Below are 20,307 nucleotides of genomic sequence, written 5' to 3' on the forward strand. Positions count from 1 at the left end.
CACAAGGCCCTCAAAGCAACACAGTACTTAGCGTATTGTTTGGTTTTGGCTCGCTGTGAAGAAATAAGCAGTGGGTGGTGTAATCATATGGTGCCTCCATTGCCTCCTAGGGAAAGTGAGATGGCCAGTTTTTTGTTTCAGAACTTGTTAGAGTGAAAACACACCATAAGGTCAGGGACCCCCTACAGCCTGGCTATGAGTCAGTGATACTGGCCATGACCCAAAACATACAAGTTTACAATGTGGTAAACCAGAAAAGCCACTGTAGTGTGTTTCCTCAAAAGGGAAATATAGATTTAGAGAATCCAAGTTGGGGAATTTGACTTATATCTCCTCCATAAGCATAAAGACCTCAAGCTGAAAAACTCCTCTGAAAGCCCAACAGTGACCCTGCAATCCAGTGTCCTCTGGGTCAACAGAACATTTATTACAGCAATATTGTAATTTTATAAAAATATATTCCCACTTTTAAGTCATAGATCAGTTCTTAGCTACAGCAGCAGTATGAGCAGTATAAATAGTCACATATAGGCAAAGCTCTCAAAGAAAAATTAACTGTGAAACCTTTAAAACTGTAACAAAATATAAGCACTTAAAAATAAATGTTCTTTGACCAAATTTTAGATATATTTGTAAAGATCTGTGGTAAAAACACTGCCAATTTACGTCAGTAGTTCCTAATGAAACTCTACTGGGAATGAATATAAAACAAAATACATCGACTTTACTGCAGTTTTGTCCAACTGATAAATATTTCATAGAAAGTATATACGGACATTGCAATTTCATTGTATTATATTACAACAACACTAATGCCAGTAAATGAATTGATAAGATAATTTTTTAGTTTTTCTTTAACATTTTACCCAAGGACATAGTTAAATATTTGTCAATTTTGTGGTGCAGATTTATTTCAATTAGTGGTGTTTAGGATGAGAGGAAGGTTGCTAGAGAGCTCCTTAAAAAACAAAAAACAAAAACAAAACACCCAACAAGATAACTATCATTTTAAAACAGAGTTTTAAGGGATTGACAAATATCTATTTTGTATTTATTTAATACATTCAAGTAACTAGAAAACAAAAATCTTTGTTAATAACTTTAGATGATATATGAGGAATGTTAAATTCTTACACAATTTTCTTGATATAGTCACAAGAGAAGTTTTATAGTTATTCTGTATAAAGAACAATTGCATTTTCTTCTTGAATATTATCTTTCCAAATAGCTTTGACAGATATCAAATACTGCATATTCTTCCCTTTATGTATTTAAACTTCATAAACATGTTAACTTTTTTTTTAAACAGACACTTTGCAAATTAACGACATTAAAAAAGTTTTTTGTAACAGTGTGATTGATGTGATGAAAGTTATCTCACAACTTTCTATCTCTAAGGAGATAGTTGCTTTTAAGGGAAAATGACAGATATACCATTCTATGAATAGCTTCTTTATAAATATAAGTAAATTATTTAACATGTTGCATGACTTATAACCCTAAGTTTTTATTGTTGGTAAAGTCAGGTTTAAATGTGAAAAATACCCAAATAATTGCTTATTTCATAGTTCAGACCATCTCCCTCCCGAATCATTTTACCAGAAGGTGAGGTTCGACAATTAAAAGCCATCAGCTCTAGAAGTCTACTATTTGTAAGGTGTTAATTGATAACCAGATATGGGTAAGTAGGGCTGAGCAATTGCATGCAAGCAATGACTACAAATCTGAACAGTTGGTGACTTAATTTTCAAGACATCAATAAAGAGATAACTAGTTGCATGAGGACCAATCATACATTTCACAAATAAAATAATAAGGAAACTACTAATAATATATCAGTTAAAAGCTTTTTTTGATAAAAATGAATAAATGAGAAATTTTTAGTTGTTATTTTTTAAAAGATATTATAAAATTGATGTGATATAACAAAAGTATCATAAGACTAATAAAATATAACAATTTTATTTTTACAATGGGTTATCTGCATTAACAGAACATAATTTAAACACTAGAAAATCTCTTGTATAAACACAGCTCTGATACTACAATAATATATAGGTAACTTTTTGCTATATGAAAAACTGATTAATTTCATTGATAGAAATAACTTTAATTCTTATATCTGTGAAATAGCACAGTGTGGGAGCAAAAGAATTAAGAGCTGAAAGAGATGATTTTTATAGTTATTACTCTTTTTTTTTTAAAAAAAATATATTTTATTGATTTTTTTACAGAGAGGAAGAGAGAGGGATAGAAAGTTAGAAACATCGATGAGAGAGACACATCCATCAGCTGCCTCCTGCACGCCCCCCACTGGGGATGTGCCCGCAACCCAGGTACATGCCCTTGACTGGAATCGAACCTGGGACCCTTCAGTCCGCAGGCCGACGCTCTATCCATTGAGCCAAACCGGTTAGGGCAATATAGTTATTACTCTTATCTATCAATGAGACAATATGCCACTTCAAATTTGAAAGGGTTGTTGTAATGATCAGCTGAAATTAATATGGCCTTAAAATTCATTAAAAATTATAGCCATATATAAAAACAAAGTGTTATTATTATTAGAAGTAGTTATCTTAACATCTGGGGTCAATTGAGGCAGAAAATAATATATATTTTTTTCAAATCAAAGATACTTTATATAAATTAATACGCAAATCAAATTTTTAAAAAGGTGTTGTAACTGAAATTAAGTTGAGGTCATTGTTGACTAGTTTTTCTTATGTACATCAAGACACCTTCTATATACTCTAGTGTTCCAAAATAGCGTGAATAACCAATGATTTAAGTTGTGGCTGGTTTCTCATACTAATGATAAAGTAAAATTGGCTCTGGGCAATGTCAAATACTGGACTTTAACCAAAGTTAAAAGACTCCCTTACTACAGGGCTTCTCAGAGCCTTCAATATGCTGATGTACTTTGAAAATCTTTTAGATTCCTTTAGTACTAATTTCCAAACTTGTTTAATCCAGGAATTCCTTACTGTCTTCTTAGAGTTACTCAAGATGCATAGCCTTTGAACCATCTAGACAATTTGTCTTAATTGCTTAGGGGAAAGTACTTTTGAGTATTGCATTATTAACAGCTCTCATTTCTTTTAACTATACCTGCTAAGAAGCTTAGTGTGAATTTATCAAAATTTTCTATTGACTTATACCATTGAAAGATATTCTTTCAAATAATTAGCAACCTAAACTCATTGATTATGAGTTATATATAGCCAAGAAAAGGTAGATATAATTTACATAATCTATACAAATAACGAAAATGCTAGATGCAACCACCTGAATGTCTCTCCTGAAATTCATGTTGAAATTCAGCACTCAAGGAGGTGGGGCTCTTGGGATGTAATTAGGTCATGAGGGCTGAGAGCCTATAGTGGGATTAGTGCCCTTATGAAAGAGACTGCAGAGAGGCCTCTCTCTCCTTTGGCCATGTGAGGATTCAAGAAGTCTATAACATGTAACAAGGCCAGCACACAACTATACTGGTACCCTGATCTTGGACTTCCAGCCTTAAAATATATATATATAGTTGTTAAAAGACCACCCAGTCTGTGGTATTTTGTTAAAGCAGCTTGAATAGACTAAAACAACTGAGAAGAAAAATAAGAAATGCACTAAAAACTAATTTCGTAAGTGCTATCATTGTCTTTACCTTTTCAGAAGAGTACCTAAGTCCTGGTTCTCCTTACTATCTATATAATCACAACTACAATAATGGATCTCAAAAGTGTAAAATATAAACACCAATCAGTGACTTTCTGAATTCAGCTGAGTATATAAACATACTTATACAACAAATGATAACAAAATATTTGACAAAGTTTCAAAATAATAAAACATCAACATGAAATATTGATTATCAGTTTTACCTTTCAATTTCTTTTTTTTGAGGGTTTGAAATCATTAACTGTGCTTGGTTATTTTCCTCAGTAATGGCCTTCTGTTCTTCATAGGCTTTTAGTTTTTCTTTTAACATTAAAATCTAGTAGAGAGAAACACTAGTTAAAATACAAAATAAATTATCTGTCTCTATTATACATGGCCACAGAAAAATTTTAGCCATGAAAAATAATTGAACAAGCCAGATTTCATACGTAATAGAAAACATGTCAAATTTTTAGACAATTAAGATTGTAAAATCCCATGAGTGAGGAAGTGAGGGAGATTATTATATGTAAAAAGTAGACACACCTCTTTCTTCTGCTCATTACAGATCTTCACATACTGAGTTATATGATTGTCAAGGTGCAGAACATTGCTCTTCAACTGTTAAAATATAGAAATTATGAGTATATATAAAGATAATCATTATCACATAGTTGAATATACAAGCAAAATGACATTATATGCTCATTAATTCAGTTCCATGAATTCAGAATTAAGTAGCAAGTACAACCATGAGACAATCATGATTAATTATACTCACGTTTAAAATCTATAAGAGGATATGCTGACCACATTAATAATGTAAATGAAATGATAAAAAGATTGCCTTACTATCTGAAAAAAGGTATTTTTAAGAACTTACGAAGCATTCATTCTCAAATATGATAAAAATTACCCATTTTCTTTTTCCTCTGATTTCTAAGAAATTCAGAAATAATTTTAAGACTGAGACAGTTGTAAGTTCAACTAGGTGTAATGAGTTATTACATTTTATCCTTTATATAAAAGTATGGGCCCCTTGGCAGCTATGGAATAGTGGAGAGAACATTAAACACAGAAGTCCAAATACTTAATTTTGAGGCTCTGCTCACCTCTCAGCTAAATGACATGGAATTTAGTACTTACAACTCTAAGCATGGGATTCCTCCACTGTAGAGCTGAAAATGCCTTCCACAATGGGTTAGTGTAAGGATCACATGAAAAATGTGTAAAAAACCTTTGTATACCCATATTCTACAACTTTTAGCAACTAATTATATAAATAGTATCTGAACATTTCTATAAGGAAAACAATAACGTGTTCATGTTCATTCAATTAGAGTAGTAGAAGGTTAAGCAGGAAGAGACGTTATCAACTAGTTTAACTCTAGGTCTCTTCAAACCCTGAAATCCTGTGATTTTAAACATATATTATGTTTGACTTACATATTTTTTAATTACCCCAAATTATTTGCAAAAATACTGACCTAACCAATCATTATATTGCTGGAGCTAGAGATTGGTTATGTCAATATCATAAACATAAAAATAAATGATTTTTAAAAAGCAATTTACTTTATGAACTGTGGTAGATATAACTATTTTACAGATGAAATAACTGAGGCTCAGAGAAATGAGCTAACCTGTCCAAGGATGTCAGGTAGAAAGTGTTGGTGCTAAGCTAAAACAGAGTTCATCCCTAGCTGCCACAATATGCTAAAGCCTTGACCAATTACTCCGGGGTGCCATCAAAAATCATGTGCCATAATGTAGAAAAGGTTGGGGGAAAAGGTACTAAAGCCCTAGCTGGTTTGGCTCAGTGGATAGAGTGTTAGCCCTCAGACTGAAGGGTCCTGGGCTTGATTCCCGTCAAGCGCAGGTATCTCGGTTGCAGGCTCCATCCCCAGCTCTGGTCAGAGCATGTGCAGAAGGCAACCAATCGATGTGCCTCTCTCACAAAGTGTGTTTTTTTTTCTCTATCTCTTCCTGCCTCTTCCATTCTCTCTAATCCTCAATAGAAAAATATCCTTGGGTGAGGATTAAAAAAAAAGAAAAAAGGCACTAAAGCCCCTTAGCTGCCAAAAGACTGAATAATAGTTATCTATTATACATGTAATCAAGATGCTTAATGGTTTAATTATTTAATTTAAAAAAATACATTTTATTGATCTTTTACAGAGAGGGAGAGGGATAGAGAGTTAGAAACATCAATGAGAGAGAAACATCGATCAGCTGCCTCCTGCACACCCCCTACTGGAGATGTGCTTGCAACCAAGGTACATGCCCTTGACTGGAATCGAACCTGGGACCCTTCTGTCCGCAGGCCACTGCTCTGTCCACTGAGCCAAACCGGTCAGGGCTTAATTATTTAATTTAATGTCCAATTCATCCTAACTATAAAGGTATTTCTAACACTATTTTCTAACTCAGTAAAAATGCAACTCTAAATTAATATTTTGTTAGAATTGTAAAAATAATGTCACCTAATACCCTTATAACAAAAGCAGAGTAAACATACTTACAGAAGATTTAATGTCCTTTGCACGGTTAGCATACTTAAGAGTGTTATATGTGTCATCGTAGCTCATAGAGGAAGGACTAATAGCAGCTATCATTATAGTTTGACAGTTGCCTCCAAGAGAATCTTTTAACAAGCGAGTGAGCTTACTATTTCTGTAAGGAATATGCTGATTCTTTCTCTGAAAACACACACACACAAAAAAAAAAAACACACAAAAAAAGAATTCTTATGTTATTTCCCACATTTAAATGTAAACCTGCTATCACTTCACTTTAAGAATATAAGCAACTGCCCAACTTTGCCCAGAGTTATGAAGTAAATGGGGATCTAAATGATGATAATGAATTTTATGGAACTAGTAGAGTTATGGTCCCTAACGGCTGCTGGCCAGTACTCCCTCCCTGCCCCAGGCCGGCCCCACCCCCTGGTCGAACTTCCAGAAGACCTCCCGGTTGAGGGGGCAATTTGCATACTACGCTTTTATTATATAGGAGGATGCAATGAATATACAAAACAAATATCCTTTTTAAAGATTTTATATCTATCTGAATATAAACTTTAGATAATAAAATATCAATATTGGCTCATTAGTTGTAATAAGTATACTTTATTAATGGAGATGTTAACAACAAGGGGAAATGAGTGTGGAGTATATTTAAGAAAAATTTAGTAGTATTATCTTAGCTACTTTTCTGTATCTAAACCTGTTCAAAAACAAAATGCCTATTAAAAATTTTCCATTCATTTTTTTAAAAGAAATTAAAATACAAAATTAATATATGTCCTAAATAAATATACTAGAAGAATAGTAAGAATTCTGTGTGGCATAGAGCAGTTTTCTCTAACCATCTAAAATGGTAATTACTATTATAATTACTATTTTACAGATACTTTATCTAAAAGCATAACAGAGTTATAAGAATGTAATTTTTCTAGGTTTTCTTTTACTTAAAAGATACAGTTCTGACTTTATCATAAAAATTACACAAGACATACAACTACTATATAAAAACAGAGCATTATAATGTTAAGCTAAAAGCAAACTTATGTTATCCAATGGGTATCTTTCATATTACAGAAGAGGAAAATTTGAACTAAGTGAAAAGCAAAATGACTTGGTTCAGGTCACATGGCTGGTAATTCAGACCTAGAAATGGGCCCTAGGTCTCCCAACTCCCAGTTTTTCAAACTGTAGAATGTGTATTGCTGGTAATTGAAATGATTTTACATGTACAACACATGCATTAAACATTGACTCATAAACGACTCTATGGGAGTCAATTATTAAAAATTAAGTATGAAAAAAATGTCATAGTTTAAAACTTAGAAAATCAGTCTCTATCCAGATGTCCTCCAACTACGGACATTTATCCCGCCTGCCGGGTGCCACTGCCTGTCCTGCTTAGCAGCCGACTCGTCCCGGGCCCGCAGTGCGCGTAGGAATTTGTTCATAGTTTTTTTATTAAACTATAGTCCGGTCCTCCAATGATCTGAGGGACAGTGAACTGGCCCCCTGTTTAAAAAGAGTGTCTGCTTACATGTTTAAAGTTTTAAGTTAGAATATGAAAGTCATCTTGCTTTTGCAATCTTCATGGGATTTCAGTAACTACATATTATAAAAAGGGTCCTCAAATCATTTTAAAATACTTCATACTAAATCAAAAGGCAACATTTTAAAGACTTTACCATAATTTTCCTAAAGCATTTGAGGCTGATTGAAGTTAAATTAAATGACTGTATTTTAATTTTTAAAAAAGTCACTTTTATAAATACAAAAACTAAAATATGCTGTACTCTAGTAAGCACTTATGGCATATAGTAGGTGTAAAATATTTTAAATGCCCCAAAGGCATCCAATAAACACTAACCTATTAGGTAATTTAATTACATTTTAAATCTTAAGTTCCTCTTCCTCTATAAATCAACACTCTTTAATACTTAAACAAATTTTATAGTATATAAAAATACTAACCAGAACAGGTTTTAATTTTTCTAAGATGTGTTTTGTGTCTTCATGCCAATTTAATTATCATGCTTGCTGTGTAGCTGTGTAGGAATCATTAAATGCTAACTTTAAAAATCAAGTTCAAAGTAAGTAATGAGAAAGTGCAGTAAAATATTAACTAGGTATCAATCTTATATTCAATACTTTTCATTAAACAAATTCTGGTTATAAAACTAGAAATTAAAAAAATACAGAACCATAGCTTTATTTGATATACTAGGCCTTCTGAAGTCTTTGCTCTGTATATAAAAATTATTGATGTACTCTTGAAATTTGATTAATAATAGATGTTTAAAACAAAATTATATTAAATAATTATCTCTCTAGAAATTATACATACTTCAATATTTCAAAATATTTAAACAAATAAACATATGGTACCAACCTTTGTATCTGCTAAAGCATTGATGACATTCCCAAGAGCTAGAAGTGATCGATTAATATTTGTACCTTCTCTGAACCGGGTCCCTTTAGCACTGGTAGCACTGGCTCTCTCAGACCCAGCCAGGTCAATGAGGGACATCTTGGCAATTCGGACATTTTGATCAATACTTGCTGTTTTGTCTTGTTGTCGCAAATAAATCTTTTTGAAGTTACAGAATAGGGAAAATGAGAAGATATAACAGAATTAAAAGGGAGATGTATAGTTTACTTTGGCTGATATCCAAGTATACCAAAAGTAATTACCAAAGGTGAGAAAAATTGGAAAATAAAATGTGTCCAGAGGACAAATAAGTGTTGGCTGGAATAAGATCAAAACAACCACTATTTGTATCTGGTAACCCTTGAATCAGAACATGCGATAATCAGAGATGGTAGTGGGGCACAGGTCCTTTAGAAATAATATTCCTAAGAGAAAATCTAAGGCAGTGGTCAGAATGCTTTGCATGTCTGCAGGGATTGTTCCCAAAGGAAAGCTGAATTTGAACGTTGACCCAATTCGAAGAGTAAATTTACCCCAATTCTCCAAATTGTTGTGTGTAATTATAGTTTAAAAAGTGAAACGCCGAAACCAGTTTGGCTCAGTGGATAGAGCGTCGGCCTGCGGACTCAAGGGTCCCGGGTTCGATTCCGGTCAGGGGCATGGTTGCGGGCACATCCCCAGGAGGGGGTGTGCAGGAGGCAGCTGATCGATGTTTCTCTCTCATCGATGTTTCTAACTCTCTATCCCTCTCTCTTCCTCTCTGTAAAAAATCAATAGAATATATATATATATTTTTTAAAAAGTGAAACATATAAAAAATAGTATATTAAAGAATACTAGTCATGTTCAACAGCCTATTAAAGAACAACTTATTCAACTATTTTAAGCTACTTTGTCATTTAACCGATATAAATTTGGTGGCAAATTTAAAAGGTATGGGAAAGATAAGTTTTCCATTATAAAACCCTTCTGCTAAATTTTCTTACAAAACAGGGTCTAAGACATTTTGGAAAACTCCATGTCACAGATAAATATTTCTCTCAAGACTACTGATAAATGAAGTCAGTGGTAAGAATAGAAAAGATTAATACAATTTTGTGGGCTGGAGACTTTCTGAATGACTTGATTGCCTCAGATATGAATTCTTTCAACTATAACAATTTTTATAAAATGAGTTCTACATAGCATAATCATATATATATATATATATATATATGAAGCCAGCGACCATAACGCCGGAATGACCGGTTACTATGACGCCCACTGTGGCCAGTGAACTGTCCCGATCTGGGGGCGGGGCTGGCCAGCCAAATCCCCCCCCACCCCCCCCCACGGTCCTTTCCACAGGCCGGCCCCGCCCCTGATGGGCCCCTACCACCCCGACCGTCCTGCAGCCCCTCCCGCTGGCTGGCCCTGCCCCTGATCACCCACCCTCTACCCCAATAGGAGGCGAGGCCAGCCAGTCAACCTCCTGCAGCCCCTCCCCCGAGCCGACTGGCCCTCCTCCCCAATCAGGGGCAGAGCTGGCCGTCCCTGTCCCTGATGGGCCCCCCCAACTCTGATCAGGGGCAGAGCCGGCTGGCCAACCACTCATGGCCCCTCCCCCAGGCTGCTGGCCCCCGATCGGCTCCCCCCACCCCATTTGGCCCACAGCCCCCCCACCCCTTGGCCAATCGCCCATGGCCCCTCCCCTCAGCCAGCCCGGCCCTGATTTGGTCCCTATTGGGGCCGGGCCAGATGGACCCCACCTGTGCACGAATTCATGCACCGGGCCTCTAGTTTATATAATAAAAGCCTAAGCTACCATTACGTTGGAATGACCATAACAACCAGTCTATGATGCACACTGACCACCAGGGGGCTGACGCTCAATGCAGGAACTGCCCCCTTGTGGTCAGTGCACTCCCACAGGGGGAGCGCTGCTCAGGCAGAACCAGGATCACGGCTGGCAAGCGCAGCTGCAGTGGCAGGAGCCTCTCCTGCCTCCGCAGCAGCGGTAAGGAGCAGCAAGCCAAGTGGTAAGGAGCAGTGAGCAGGCGGGCAGTAAGGAGTGAGGGCTCCCAGACTGTGAGAGGGCACAGGCCGGGCTGAGGGACCCCCCAGGTCACCCAGTGCACAAGTTTTGTGCACTGGGCCTCTAGTCCATAATAAAGCTACATAATCATTTGGTTTTAACAGGACTAGAAGCTGTAAGAAATAATATTTAACCTATGCATTTAGAATTCTTAAAAGTACTGTATCAACTGAATTGCACTTTCTTAAAGAATGCAACTACTTTAGGTGGTCACTATGATGAAATCTTTTAAAAAGTGAATCAGTATCTCCCCAATTCCTTGGTTATGTAAATCTAGATCTATAAAGTTTGCTCTGAATATAAGTTTATGCTTTGGAAATATTAAATATTTTCACCAATTTAAAGAAAAAGAAAAAAAGAAAAACTCCTCCAACACTTCCACTTTTTTTATCCTATAACCAGGTAAAATTTACATTTCTGATTTACATCATCTCATTTCTAAATATTCTTTTTTTTAAAATGTATTTTATTGATTTTTTACAGAGAGGAAGGAAGAGCGATAGAGAGTTAGAAACATTGATGAGAGAGAAACATCTATCAGCTGCCTCCTACACACCCCCCACTGGGGATGTGCCCGCAACCAAGGTACATGCCCTTGACCGGAATCGAACCTGAGAACTTTCAGTCCACAGGCCAATGCTCTATCCACTGAGCCAAACCAGTCAGGGTGATTTCTAAATATTCTTGATAAAATCTTCTCAAAGCTGCAAAGTAAAGAAAGAGCTGAGAAGTAGGCAAGTTCATAGATGAAAATTTTTTTTGTATGTGTGAAAATTACCATCCACAAATTTGGCTTCATTTATTTTAAATTCAACTTTAAGAGCGATAGTCTAGTGGCTTGTTACCTGAAAAACAGCATGAGAACGAGAAGATGTGGCATTCATATCAGTAGGATGTTGTGTCCTGTTTTTGTTCCCATTATCCAATAAGTGTAAAATTTCCTCTGAGGACTTAGGCTAGAGAAGTTTAAAAAAAAAATATATACAAATTAGCCATGAGTTTAATTTTTTTTAATACATTTTCAACAAGCAAGAATTTTAAAGATAAGAGAAAATGCTTTCTACAATTTAAATCTTATTAAATATTGACTGTATATCATTTGCTTTGTAAGTTGGTGTTACATGAGGAATAAAAGATAAAGCCTTGTCTTCTGAGTAGATAAAATATAAACGTATTAAAGAGAATAATATATTATGTTAAATGTTCAAGAGTATTTTTAAAAGAAAAGCTCATTTAATTATTTCAAGGAAAATAAAATAAAACTGAAGATATACCATGTTTATTTTAAGTTTGTACTTCATTATTTTTCTTCTTTTTCAAGCACAATGAAGAATAAGTAAATGATTAAACAACCAAACTTGCTATTTGAACAAGGGGAAAAGTTTATAAACATACCTGATGTAAAGTCAACCCCTGAACAACCACCCCTTTTTGGGCATCTTCCCGGACAGCAAGTGGCCCTGAATTTACTAAGAGGTCACGAATCTGTTCATTATATACCTTAAGATAAAAATAAAAACAACTGCTTTAGCATTGATCTTAAAGCAATAGTGATAACATCATAAACAGGCATATATTGCTGATTTAAGTTTATATTAGAATTTTATCTTAAAGACAAAAAGGAGCTCATTTAGTCAGTCTCATTCCTTCTATCTCATGTTGCCATTAATTTTCTACCATCTGAGGAAACAGAAGAGTTTAATTACATAGGTTTGAAATTTAAATTTAAAGGTGGAGTCATTATACCCTCATCCCATAATTGCTAACTTGATGATTTCAGTGAAACAGAAATAAGATAGCTGGAATTGCCTTTGCCTATTTCCTGGAAATATACAGGACACATGGTCTTGGGAAATTCTAGTGGATCTGAAATGGAAGTTATATGGAGGTGGCATGGTTCTCACTGGAGAAGACATTTATTATTTCATGATACCCAAGTAGACCAAACTTTTAAAAATTTTATAGCTCAAAAGTTAAAGAAAACTCATACTCAAGGATGGATAGTATTTTATTCCATTTATCCTTCAATTACATTAATTTAACATGTAATTCTTATGACAAATTCCATAATGGAACCCTGTTCCCATTTGAATAATGAAGGAACTAGGGTCCTAAAAGGTAAAGCGATTTGTCCATGGCCACGAAAGTAACAGCAGAGGAGATTGAAGGCCAAATATCCTCACTCTACTACATGGTATTGAATACACATCTGTACTTTATGTCTCTGGCATTTTTATTTTTTTAAGTAATGCATATATATATATAATTTTATTGAGGTAATTTTATGAATTTACTAAAGGTACTAAGTTTTCTAAGGTACTAAATGACAACTACCACTCATATTTCCATATTCTAATAAATAGCCCATAGTGACAATTCATTGCTAGTAAAATTTTTAACAATGAATGATAACCATTTTTAAATGTAATAAACTCTTTAAAGTAGTAAAATATTCAAGAGCTACGTTTTTGGCTCTTATTTTTCTGAAGTAGCAGTCACTTTTCTAGTGCTTTCCCTTACCCACTTAAATCATACAAAAAACGCAATTAGAACAATCATTCTCAAGCTAGTCTATGCTTCAGAACCACCTGGGAGCTTTTTAAAAACATAGATGCCTCGGCCTCAATCCAGACCTATTAAATTAAAATGTCCAGGGGGTGAGGTCCAGGCATGTCTATTTTTAAAAAGCTCCATAGCCAATTCTGGTGCACAGCCCAAGAGGAAAACCATTAGATTAGACATTGCCTTACCAATAATAAAATGGAAGTAGATTAAAAGAAAGGAAAAAAGATTAAAAACATTATAAAAAAAAACCAAACTTTAAAATTCTCCCAGTTATGAAGGGATCTAAAAAAGAAATAATGAATACTGCCATGCTCTTTTCTAATTATGTTCAGAACAATTGTTTTCCATACTTAACTATAGGAAGTGAGTTTTACTTCTCTTTTATCTTCAAGTCCTGTAGACTAAGATGAAAATTTTTAGCAACATACATAATCTTAATGAATTTTTGAAATGTAAGGGCTTAACTATAAGGTATCAATAAAAGAGCTGTAACTAGTAGAATTTTTTCTCTGACACCACAAATGAATAGGCAGTAAAATCAGGAATTTATGTTTCTGTACTGGTTTCTGAAACACTATCTAAATTCAAAGTTAGAATGCCTGGCACTTAGTTATGACGTGTTGAATGTCAGCTATTAGTAAAAGGGTAGGAGGCCTACAGAAATGATGGGGCATGTCAGAAGGACGTAGGAGACAGCACAAAAGAGCCTTGATTGGCACAATTTCAGCATATAAATAAATAATTACAGAAAGAGATTATAAACTATTGAATTATGTTAACAATTTGATGAGTCCACACTGATACAATAAAGGAAAGAGAAGCTCTCTTTACAGCAGACAGCCAATGAATAAATGTAGAAGAAATGAAGGAATTTAAAATCACAATCATCTACCATCATAATTGATTCAGGCATGAATCATCAGTGGATGAAAGTTTGAGTAAGAAGATATTTACATTTTCTCCCTATAAGGTACTTTTTAATTATAAAAGTTAAAGTAGTCTTGACAATGCAGAAACTTTGCAGACACCAGCATAATGAAATTGATCAGTTAACATAGCTAGTAATGGAACTAACTAAAGACATAAGCCTCTTGATATGATGTCATAAGAACACAAAGTCACTTGTGTGGTATTTCTGCCAGTGCATAACCCAAATCTAATCGTGACAAACCAAACTAAGGGTTTTATGACAGCAACATAAAACATAAAGAAAAAGAAATCCAGATTAAGGAGACTAAAGAGTTATGACAACTGAACGCAACTAAGGATCTTAGATTTTCTTTTTCAATAAAGGGCATTATTAGAATCAATAGCAAACTCTCAGTAAGGTCTATGGATTAGGTAACAGTGTATCATTGTTCATTTCCTGATAACTCTTTGGTGGTTATTTTAGGAAACTTCTATAAGTCTGTAACTTCAGCAGTTTAGAAAAAAGAAACAGCTACATACACATAGAAATAGAAAGTAAAGGTAGTCAAATGTTAACAATATGGGGAATCTGGGTGAAGGGTACCTGGAAGTTCTTTGTACTAATCTTGCTACCTTTATGCAAGTCAGATATGCAAAATAAAATACTTACTAGAAAAAGAGAAAGATGCATCACAGGTGCTTAAAAATGGTGTTATATATTCATGAGAATATTCCTATATGACAGAATAATTTACATGGACCATGGAACTTCTTAAAGAAAGAGTTCTCAATACTATTGATTAATCTAAAGAATGCTATTGCCAACTTACCTCCAGATAAGAAACTGCGGTACTACATATTTTCTCTTCTTTAATCTCATCCATGGATTTGTAAAGGTCTAACAAGGTTAGATACATCACTCCAGGTTCAGTAGTTGATCCTAGCATCGTGTGGGTCTTCCCAGCTCCAGTGGCACCATATGCAAGTACTGGGTTTTTATGAAAAGGGATCAAAGCTCTCTGTTATGACATATACCATTACTACAGCCCCTATCTAGTGGATAGTTCCATCTGGATATGCTCAACAGTAACTTTAAACTCAACAGATAGATCCAAAATTAATTTATATTCTTATCCTTAAAACCTGCAATGTTCGCAAAAATCGACTCTTACTTCTCTATTCTCTATTCTGATTAATGGTACCATCATCCACCCACCTGGCTCCCCTCTCCCCGACCCCAACACCTATTCCCAATCTTCTACAGCAACCTTACACATTTTAAGTAATCAATTATGTCTCCCTGTTAGTCTCACTCTTCTTCCATCCCATAGAATTTGTGCAGTTATTTTTATGAAAAATGAAACTTGAATATGTTAAAGCTGTGTAATAGTTCCACAGTCCTACAGGAGGAAATTCAAATTCCTCACCTTGGAATATTATTAGGCATTCTAAGAGAGGATGTCTGGTTATCACTCTAGCCTATTTATCCCTTGCTGTGGTCTAAGAACACTAGATTATTTGAAGTTCTCCTCAAGTGCTGTTCTCTTTCTACTCCACTGCTTTTGTCCTGGAAAGTTCCTCTATTTAATCCAACTAGAAAACTTCTATCTGTTCTAAATATTCAGCACAACTGTCACTTTCCTGTGCCTTCCCTAACAGTCTTAGGCAGAAACGTCTACTCCCTTATTTGAGCTCTCAGTATATGCCACACAACTTTCTATTCCAGCACATATCACAGTGTATTTCCAACTCTGAGCTCTGCCAAGACAGAGGCCAGATATCCTTCACACTTAACAAACCACCTGGCACAAAGCAGGTACTCAATACAAGTTTGCTGAGTGAGTTCTAGATAGAAACCATTTATAAAATTCATTTTAAAATTTAAAACAATAAAAAATGATGTTGTCTTACACAAATTACTTGGGTTTCAGGATTCTATCCAGTAACACATAAAAGTGATTTTTTTTCCAAATTCAAGAAAAAGTCCACATATGGCAAATACCCATCACAATATTAATGCAAAAAAAAGTGGCAAATACCCACAAGATTGAGTTAAGGCAATAATTCCTCATATTACTGGTGAGAATATTTTTATAAGTTAAATCTCTGTGCTGAGCTAAATGTTAACCAACTACAAGAATACTTTTCATAAGAATGAATTAAACTGATGTATGTTTCATTTTGTTCTATTTTATGTAAGACCATAATACATCAAGAAATCTTAAGACAGCTAGATAAGAATATAAAATCAAAGCCAAGAAGAAACCAGAGATTCAGTTGGTAGATTTTTGTTTATTTGATGTAAAAAAAAAAAAATTAAAAATCTCTAGAGACAATATGGAATTCCATGAATGAGGAAAAGAATATATGCTAAAATTCAGAATCATAGCAGATATAATCAATAAACCACATTCCTTTCTTACTATACCAAGAGGATAAGTCTTCTGTAATAAAACTGAATGAGTCAGTGAGAGACAGTAAAATATGTTATAGTTTTGGGCATCTTAAAGAAAATGCCATAAATTGCAGTAATTCCAAAAGTAAGATATGAATAGTGGTATTAAGTGCCTTGTAAGCATAGAGAAATAGCTGGCCTTTTGGCAATATCTCTTTCTAGGAAATCAAGATGGCCGTTTTGAAAGGAAAATTATTATAGGTCTATCAGGTACTAGACATTATTTTTTGGCTGAAGGTATACTAACAAAGCACTTGAATCCAATTAACATGGGCTTTTAACATTTTTATTTCGAGATATTGTAAAAAAAAAAGGTGCTATAAAGAAAATGCCAAATGTTCTAAAAATGTCTGACTATTCCACAGGGATATATAGCTATAAAGGTAAGGAGTGAAACTGTTATAAACACAAATTGTGAGAAATCTGGCATCAATTATAAGAAGCGTGTGGTTTAATAACAAATTGAAAGGATGATTGTCTATAGGGACCATAGCAAGACCGTGAAAGAGAGTTTCACAAATGATGTTATATATGATACTAAATTTCAAATAAAGTTTGCATTTACAATGAAAGTATACTGAGTTTTAGCAAACATGCACCTTAAAATTAATATTTAAGAGGAAAAAACCAAGTAGATGTTTCTTCTAATGGAAAAACTAAAATCAGACAGAAAAATTAAACCCCAACTGAAGTAATTACCTGTGCAATTATACCCATTCAAAAAACTCCGAAGAATTGGCTTAGTAGTGTGTTCAAAAACTTCCAATTGAGTTGAAGTTTCATCAAAAACAGCATCAAATACAAACTTCAGATCCTTATTTTGTTTCTTTGTAATATCTCGATTTCCAGATTTCTTTCCACGGAAAAAACTGATTTCTTGTTGTTTGGGATCAAAAACTAGAATATGCTTATCCACAACATGGGCCACTTTATGGAATCCAGCTGCCTTTTCCTTTGTGTTCTCAGGACGCACACGAACAACTACTTTCATGTGGTGACACAGGTCTTCCTCAGTGACAGACATACTTGATTATCTTGATTCCTTTATTTATATGGACACATAAATATCTAAAATTAAAAAGAAAAATAAAGTATTAATATTAGTTCTACATGCCTGCAAAATGACTGGCATGTAGTATTCATTGAAAAAAGATGTTAATTCTGTTCCACTCACCTGGTAAATGTTATTGGAAATATATATAGAGTTGCCTGTTGAACAACATGGGTTTATACTGTGTGGGTTCACTTCTTTGCGGGTTTTTTAAAATAAATACTGTAAATGCATTTTCTCTTCCTTATGATTTTCTTAATAACATTTTTTACCTTACTTTAAGAATATAGTACATGATGCATACAAAAATATGTGTTAATTTACCATTTATATTATTGGTAAGATTTCTAGTCAACAGTGGTCTATTAGTAAAGTTTTGGGAGAGTCAAAAGTTACATGCAAAATAAGTCAGACAGAAGTTAGTAAACATATGATTCCACTAGTATATGGAACATAAAACTGAAAGCAACCAATGAACAAACAAGAAAAACTCACAGACACAGACAACAGTATGGTGGTTACTAGAGGGAAGGGAGTGGGCTGGGGTAAAATAAAAGGTAAAGGGGGTCAAATGTATAGTGACAGAAGATTTGACTTTGGGAGGTGGGCACACAATGCAATATAAGGATTATGTGTCTCAGAATTGTACACTTGAAACCTATATAAACTTATTAACCAAGTTACCCCAATAAATTTAATTTAAAAAAGGAAAAAAGTTATATGCAAATTTTGAAAGGTATGGGGCAGGGGGTGGGGGAGGGGGGAAAGAGACAGTGCTCCAAACCTCTGCTTTATTCAAGGGTCAAGTGTGTGTATGTGTACATTTGTTTGTTTATCTAACTCCTTGGTTCAAATCTTCCAACAGTTCTTCATCTTATTCAGAGTACAAATTAAGTTCATTAATGGCCTACATTTTTCATCTTGTTTTATTGCTCACTCTATTCCAGCTAACACACCAAGCACCCGAATAGGGTCTATTAGCCATTCTCTCTTTTGCCAAGTACATAACTAATTCTTTCACTTCTTTCAAGTCCTTGCTCTATTGCTGCTCTCCTAACCTCATTAAAATTGCCAGCCCAATTCCTAATCACTCTTATCCTGCTTTATTTTTTTCCAAAGCACTTACTATCTCCTAATAGACTGTGTGTATTTTTTAAAATTTATTTATGTGTTATTTTTCTCTCTTTCAGTTAAACTAGAAGCACTGTATTAGCATGCATTTTAAAAAATGTTTTGCTTATTATGTGTTCCAAGAGCATAAAACAATGCCTGTCACATGATAGACACTCTATAAGTATTTGATGAACAAATTAGTGAATATTAAAAGGCTTTTCTTGGTCTTAACTTTAAGATTATTTTCTGGATTGTGGAGGCTCCCACATTATTGAGCTTTGTTAGTTTTTCTTTATTCTTATTATTGTGAGGCAGTCATGTAGTCAGAACATAATTTTTAAACCTGCTATCATTAATGTACCCTAAATTCACATCATTATAGAGCAGTGACTAGGATCTATATTCAGAGCTAGGATCCCTGAATAAACCATGGGTATACACCATCTCCATCACCATCATATCTGGGCTTGCTAATTGATACATCCTTGGAGTTATTTTTAACTCGATGGGTCTCTGAGACACAGGTAGAGACCAACCTGGTTGTTTCAATTCCCACTGCCCAGAAGCTTGCAGCCAAGATCACATTTACTAAAAATAGTTCACAAGCCAAGGCTCTTCCTTCATTACCTTGATATAATTCTGAGATCCTTTCCTGTTCATTCCCATGACCCAAACTAAAATAGTGCTGGAGTCCTTATAAAAAAAAAAAAAAAAATCAAAGCTAGATTTTTGGGTAGCTTCCCAGTGATTGTATATGGTTTAGCTGAAGTGTTTAAAACCATATACAAGTGTAAGGGCAGGGTCTGACTAATATATTTCAGGCAAAGAGATTTATTATGGTTTCACACATACATGCCATTTTTTGACATTGTGACATAATCTAATCACTCTCACTGCTGTGGAGATAAAATACTATAGGGAATAGAGATTAGCTAGGTCACTGTAGTAATATAGACAAGAGATGATGTTGTCAACTCAGAACAGGGTGATGGTCAGGTTCTGGATGTATTCTAAAGGTCAAGACAATAGAATTTCATGACAGATGTTCGGTATGGGAAGAAAACAGGGTTCAAGAATAACTCCAAAGTTCTTGGCCTGAGTGTTGGGAATAAATAATAGCTATTAACTGAGATGATAATAACAGAGGGTAGAGCAGGTTTTGGAGCAGAAGATAAGTTCAGTTCAAGATATCTTAAATCTGAAAATGCTAATAGGGAGAAATGTTGGTGCAGTTGGAAGCCAAGTTAAGTAAGTAAAGCTGTCCTCAGAGTCTTAATGCCATTTGACGCTTTTAGAAGTTTTTAAAGCATCAAATGGCATTAAGATTTGGGGGAGATCTTTAAATCAAGGAGGAAGGAATGATCAATTATGTTAAATACTGCTAATATGTTCAATCCTATATAATAAAAGCCTAATATGCAAATTGTCCCCTCGACCAGTTGTTCAACCACTTGCTATGACATGCACTAACCACCAGGGGGCAGCGCGGAACGTGGCAGATGTTGGCAACATGGCGCTGGCAGTGGGTGGAAGTGG

General features: G+C 34.6%; 1 protein-coding gene across 1 annotated transcript in view; it reads right to left on the reverse strand.

The window, feature by feature from the left end:
• The window catches only part of KIF18A (kinesin family member 18A), a gene marked incomplete at its 3' end in the record, with an annotated part of 80,673 nt that overhangs the window by 52,046 nt on the left and 8,320 nt on the right, over window positions 1-20,307 (reverse strand). The window contains exons 3-10 of the mRNA XM_080642031.1: window positions 17,307-17,675; window positions 14,983-15,140; window positions 12,074-12,178; window positions 11,524-11,634; window positions 8,566-8,763; window positions 6,177-6,353; window positions 4,201-4,275; window positions 3,879-3,991 (exon numbers count right to left, since the gene is read on the reverse strand). Of these exons, the coding sequence (XP_080498157.1) occupies window positions 3,879-3,991; window positions 4,201-4,275; window positions 6,177-6,353; window positions 8,566-8,763; window positions 11,524-11,634; window positions 12,074-12,178; window positions 14,983-15,140; window positions 17,307-17,631 (1,262 nt within the window). The 5' untranslated portion in view covers window positions 17,632-17,675. The remainder of the gene's footprint in view (window positions 1-3,878; window positions 3,992-4,200; window positions 4,276-6,176; window positions 6,354-8,565; window positions 8,764-11,523; window positions 11,635-12,073; window positions 12,179-14,982; window positions 15,141-17,306; window positions 17,676-20,307) is intronic.

The sequence above is a fragment of the Plecotus auritus genome, assembly GCF_963455305.1.
Source record: "Plecotus auritus genome assembly, chromosome: 9".
Lineage (NCBI taxonomy): Eukaryota > Metazoa > Chordata > Mammalia > Chiroptera > Vespertilionidae > Plecotus > Plecotus auritus.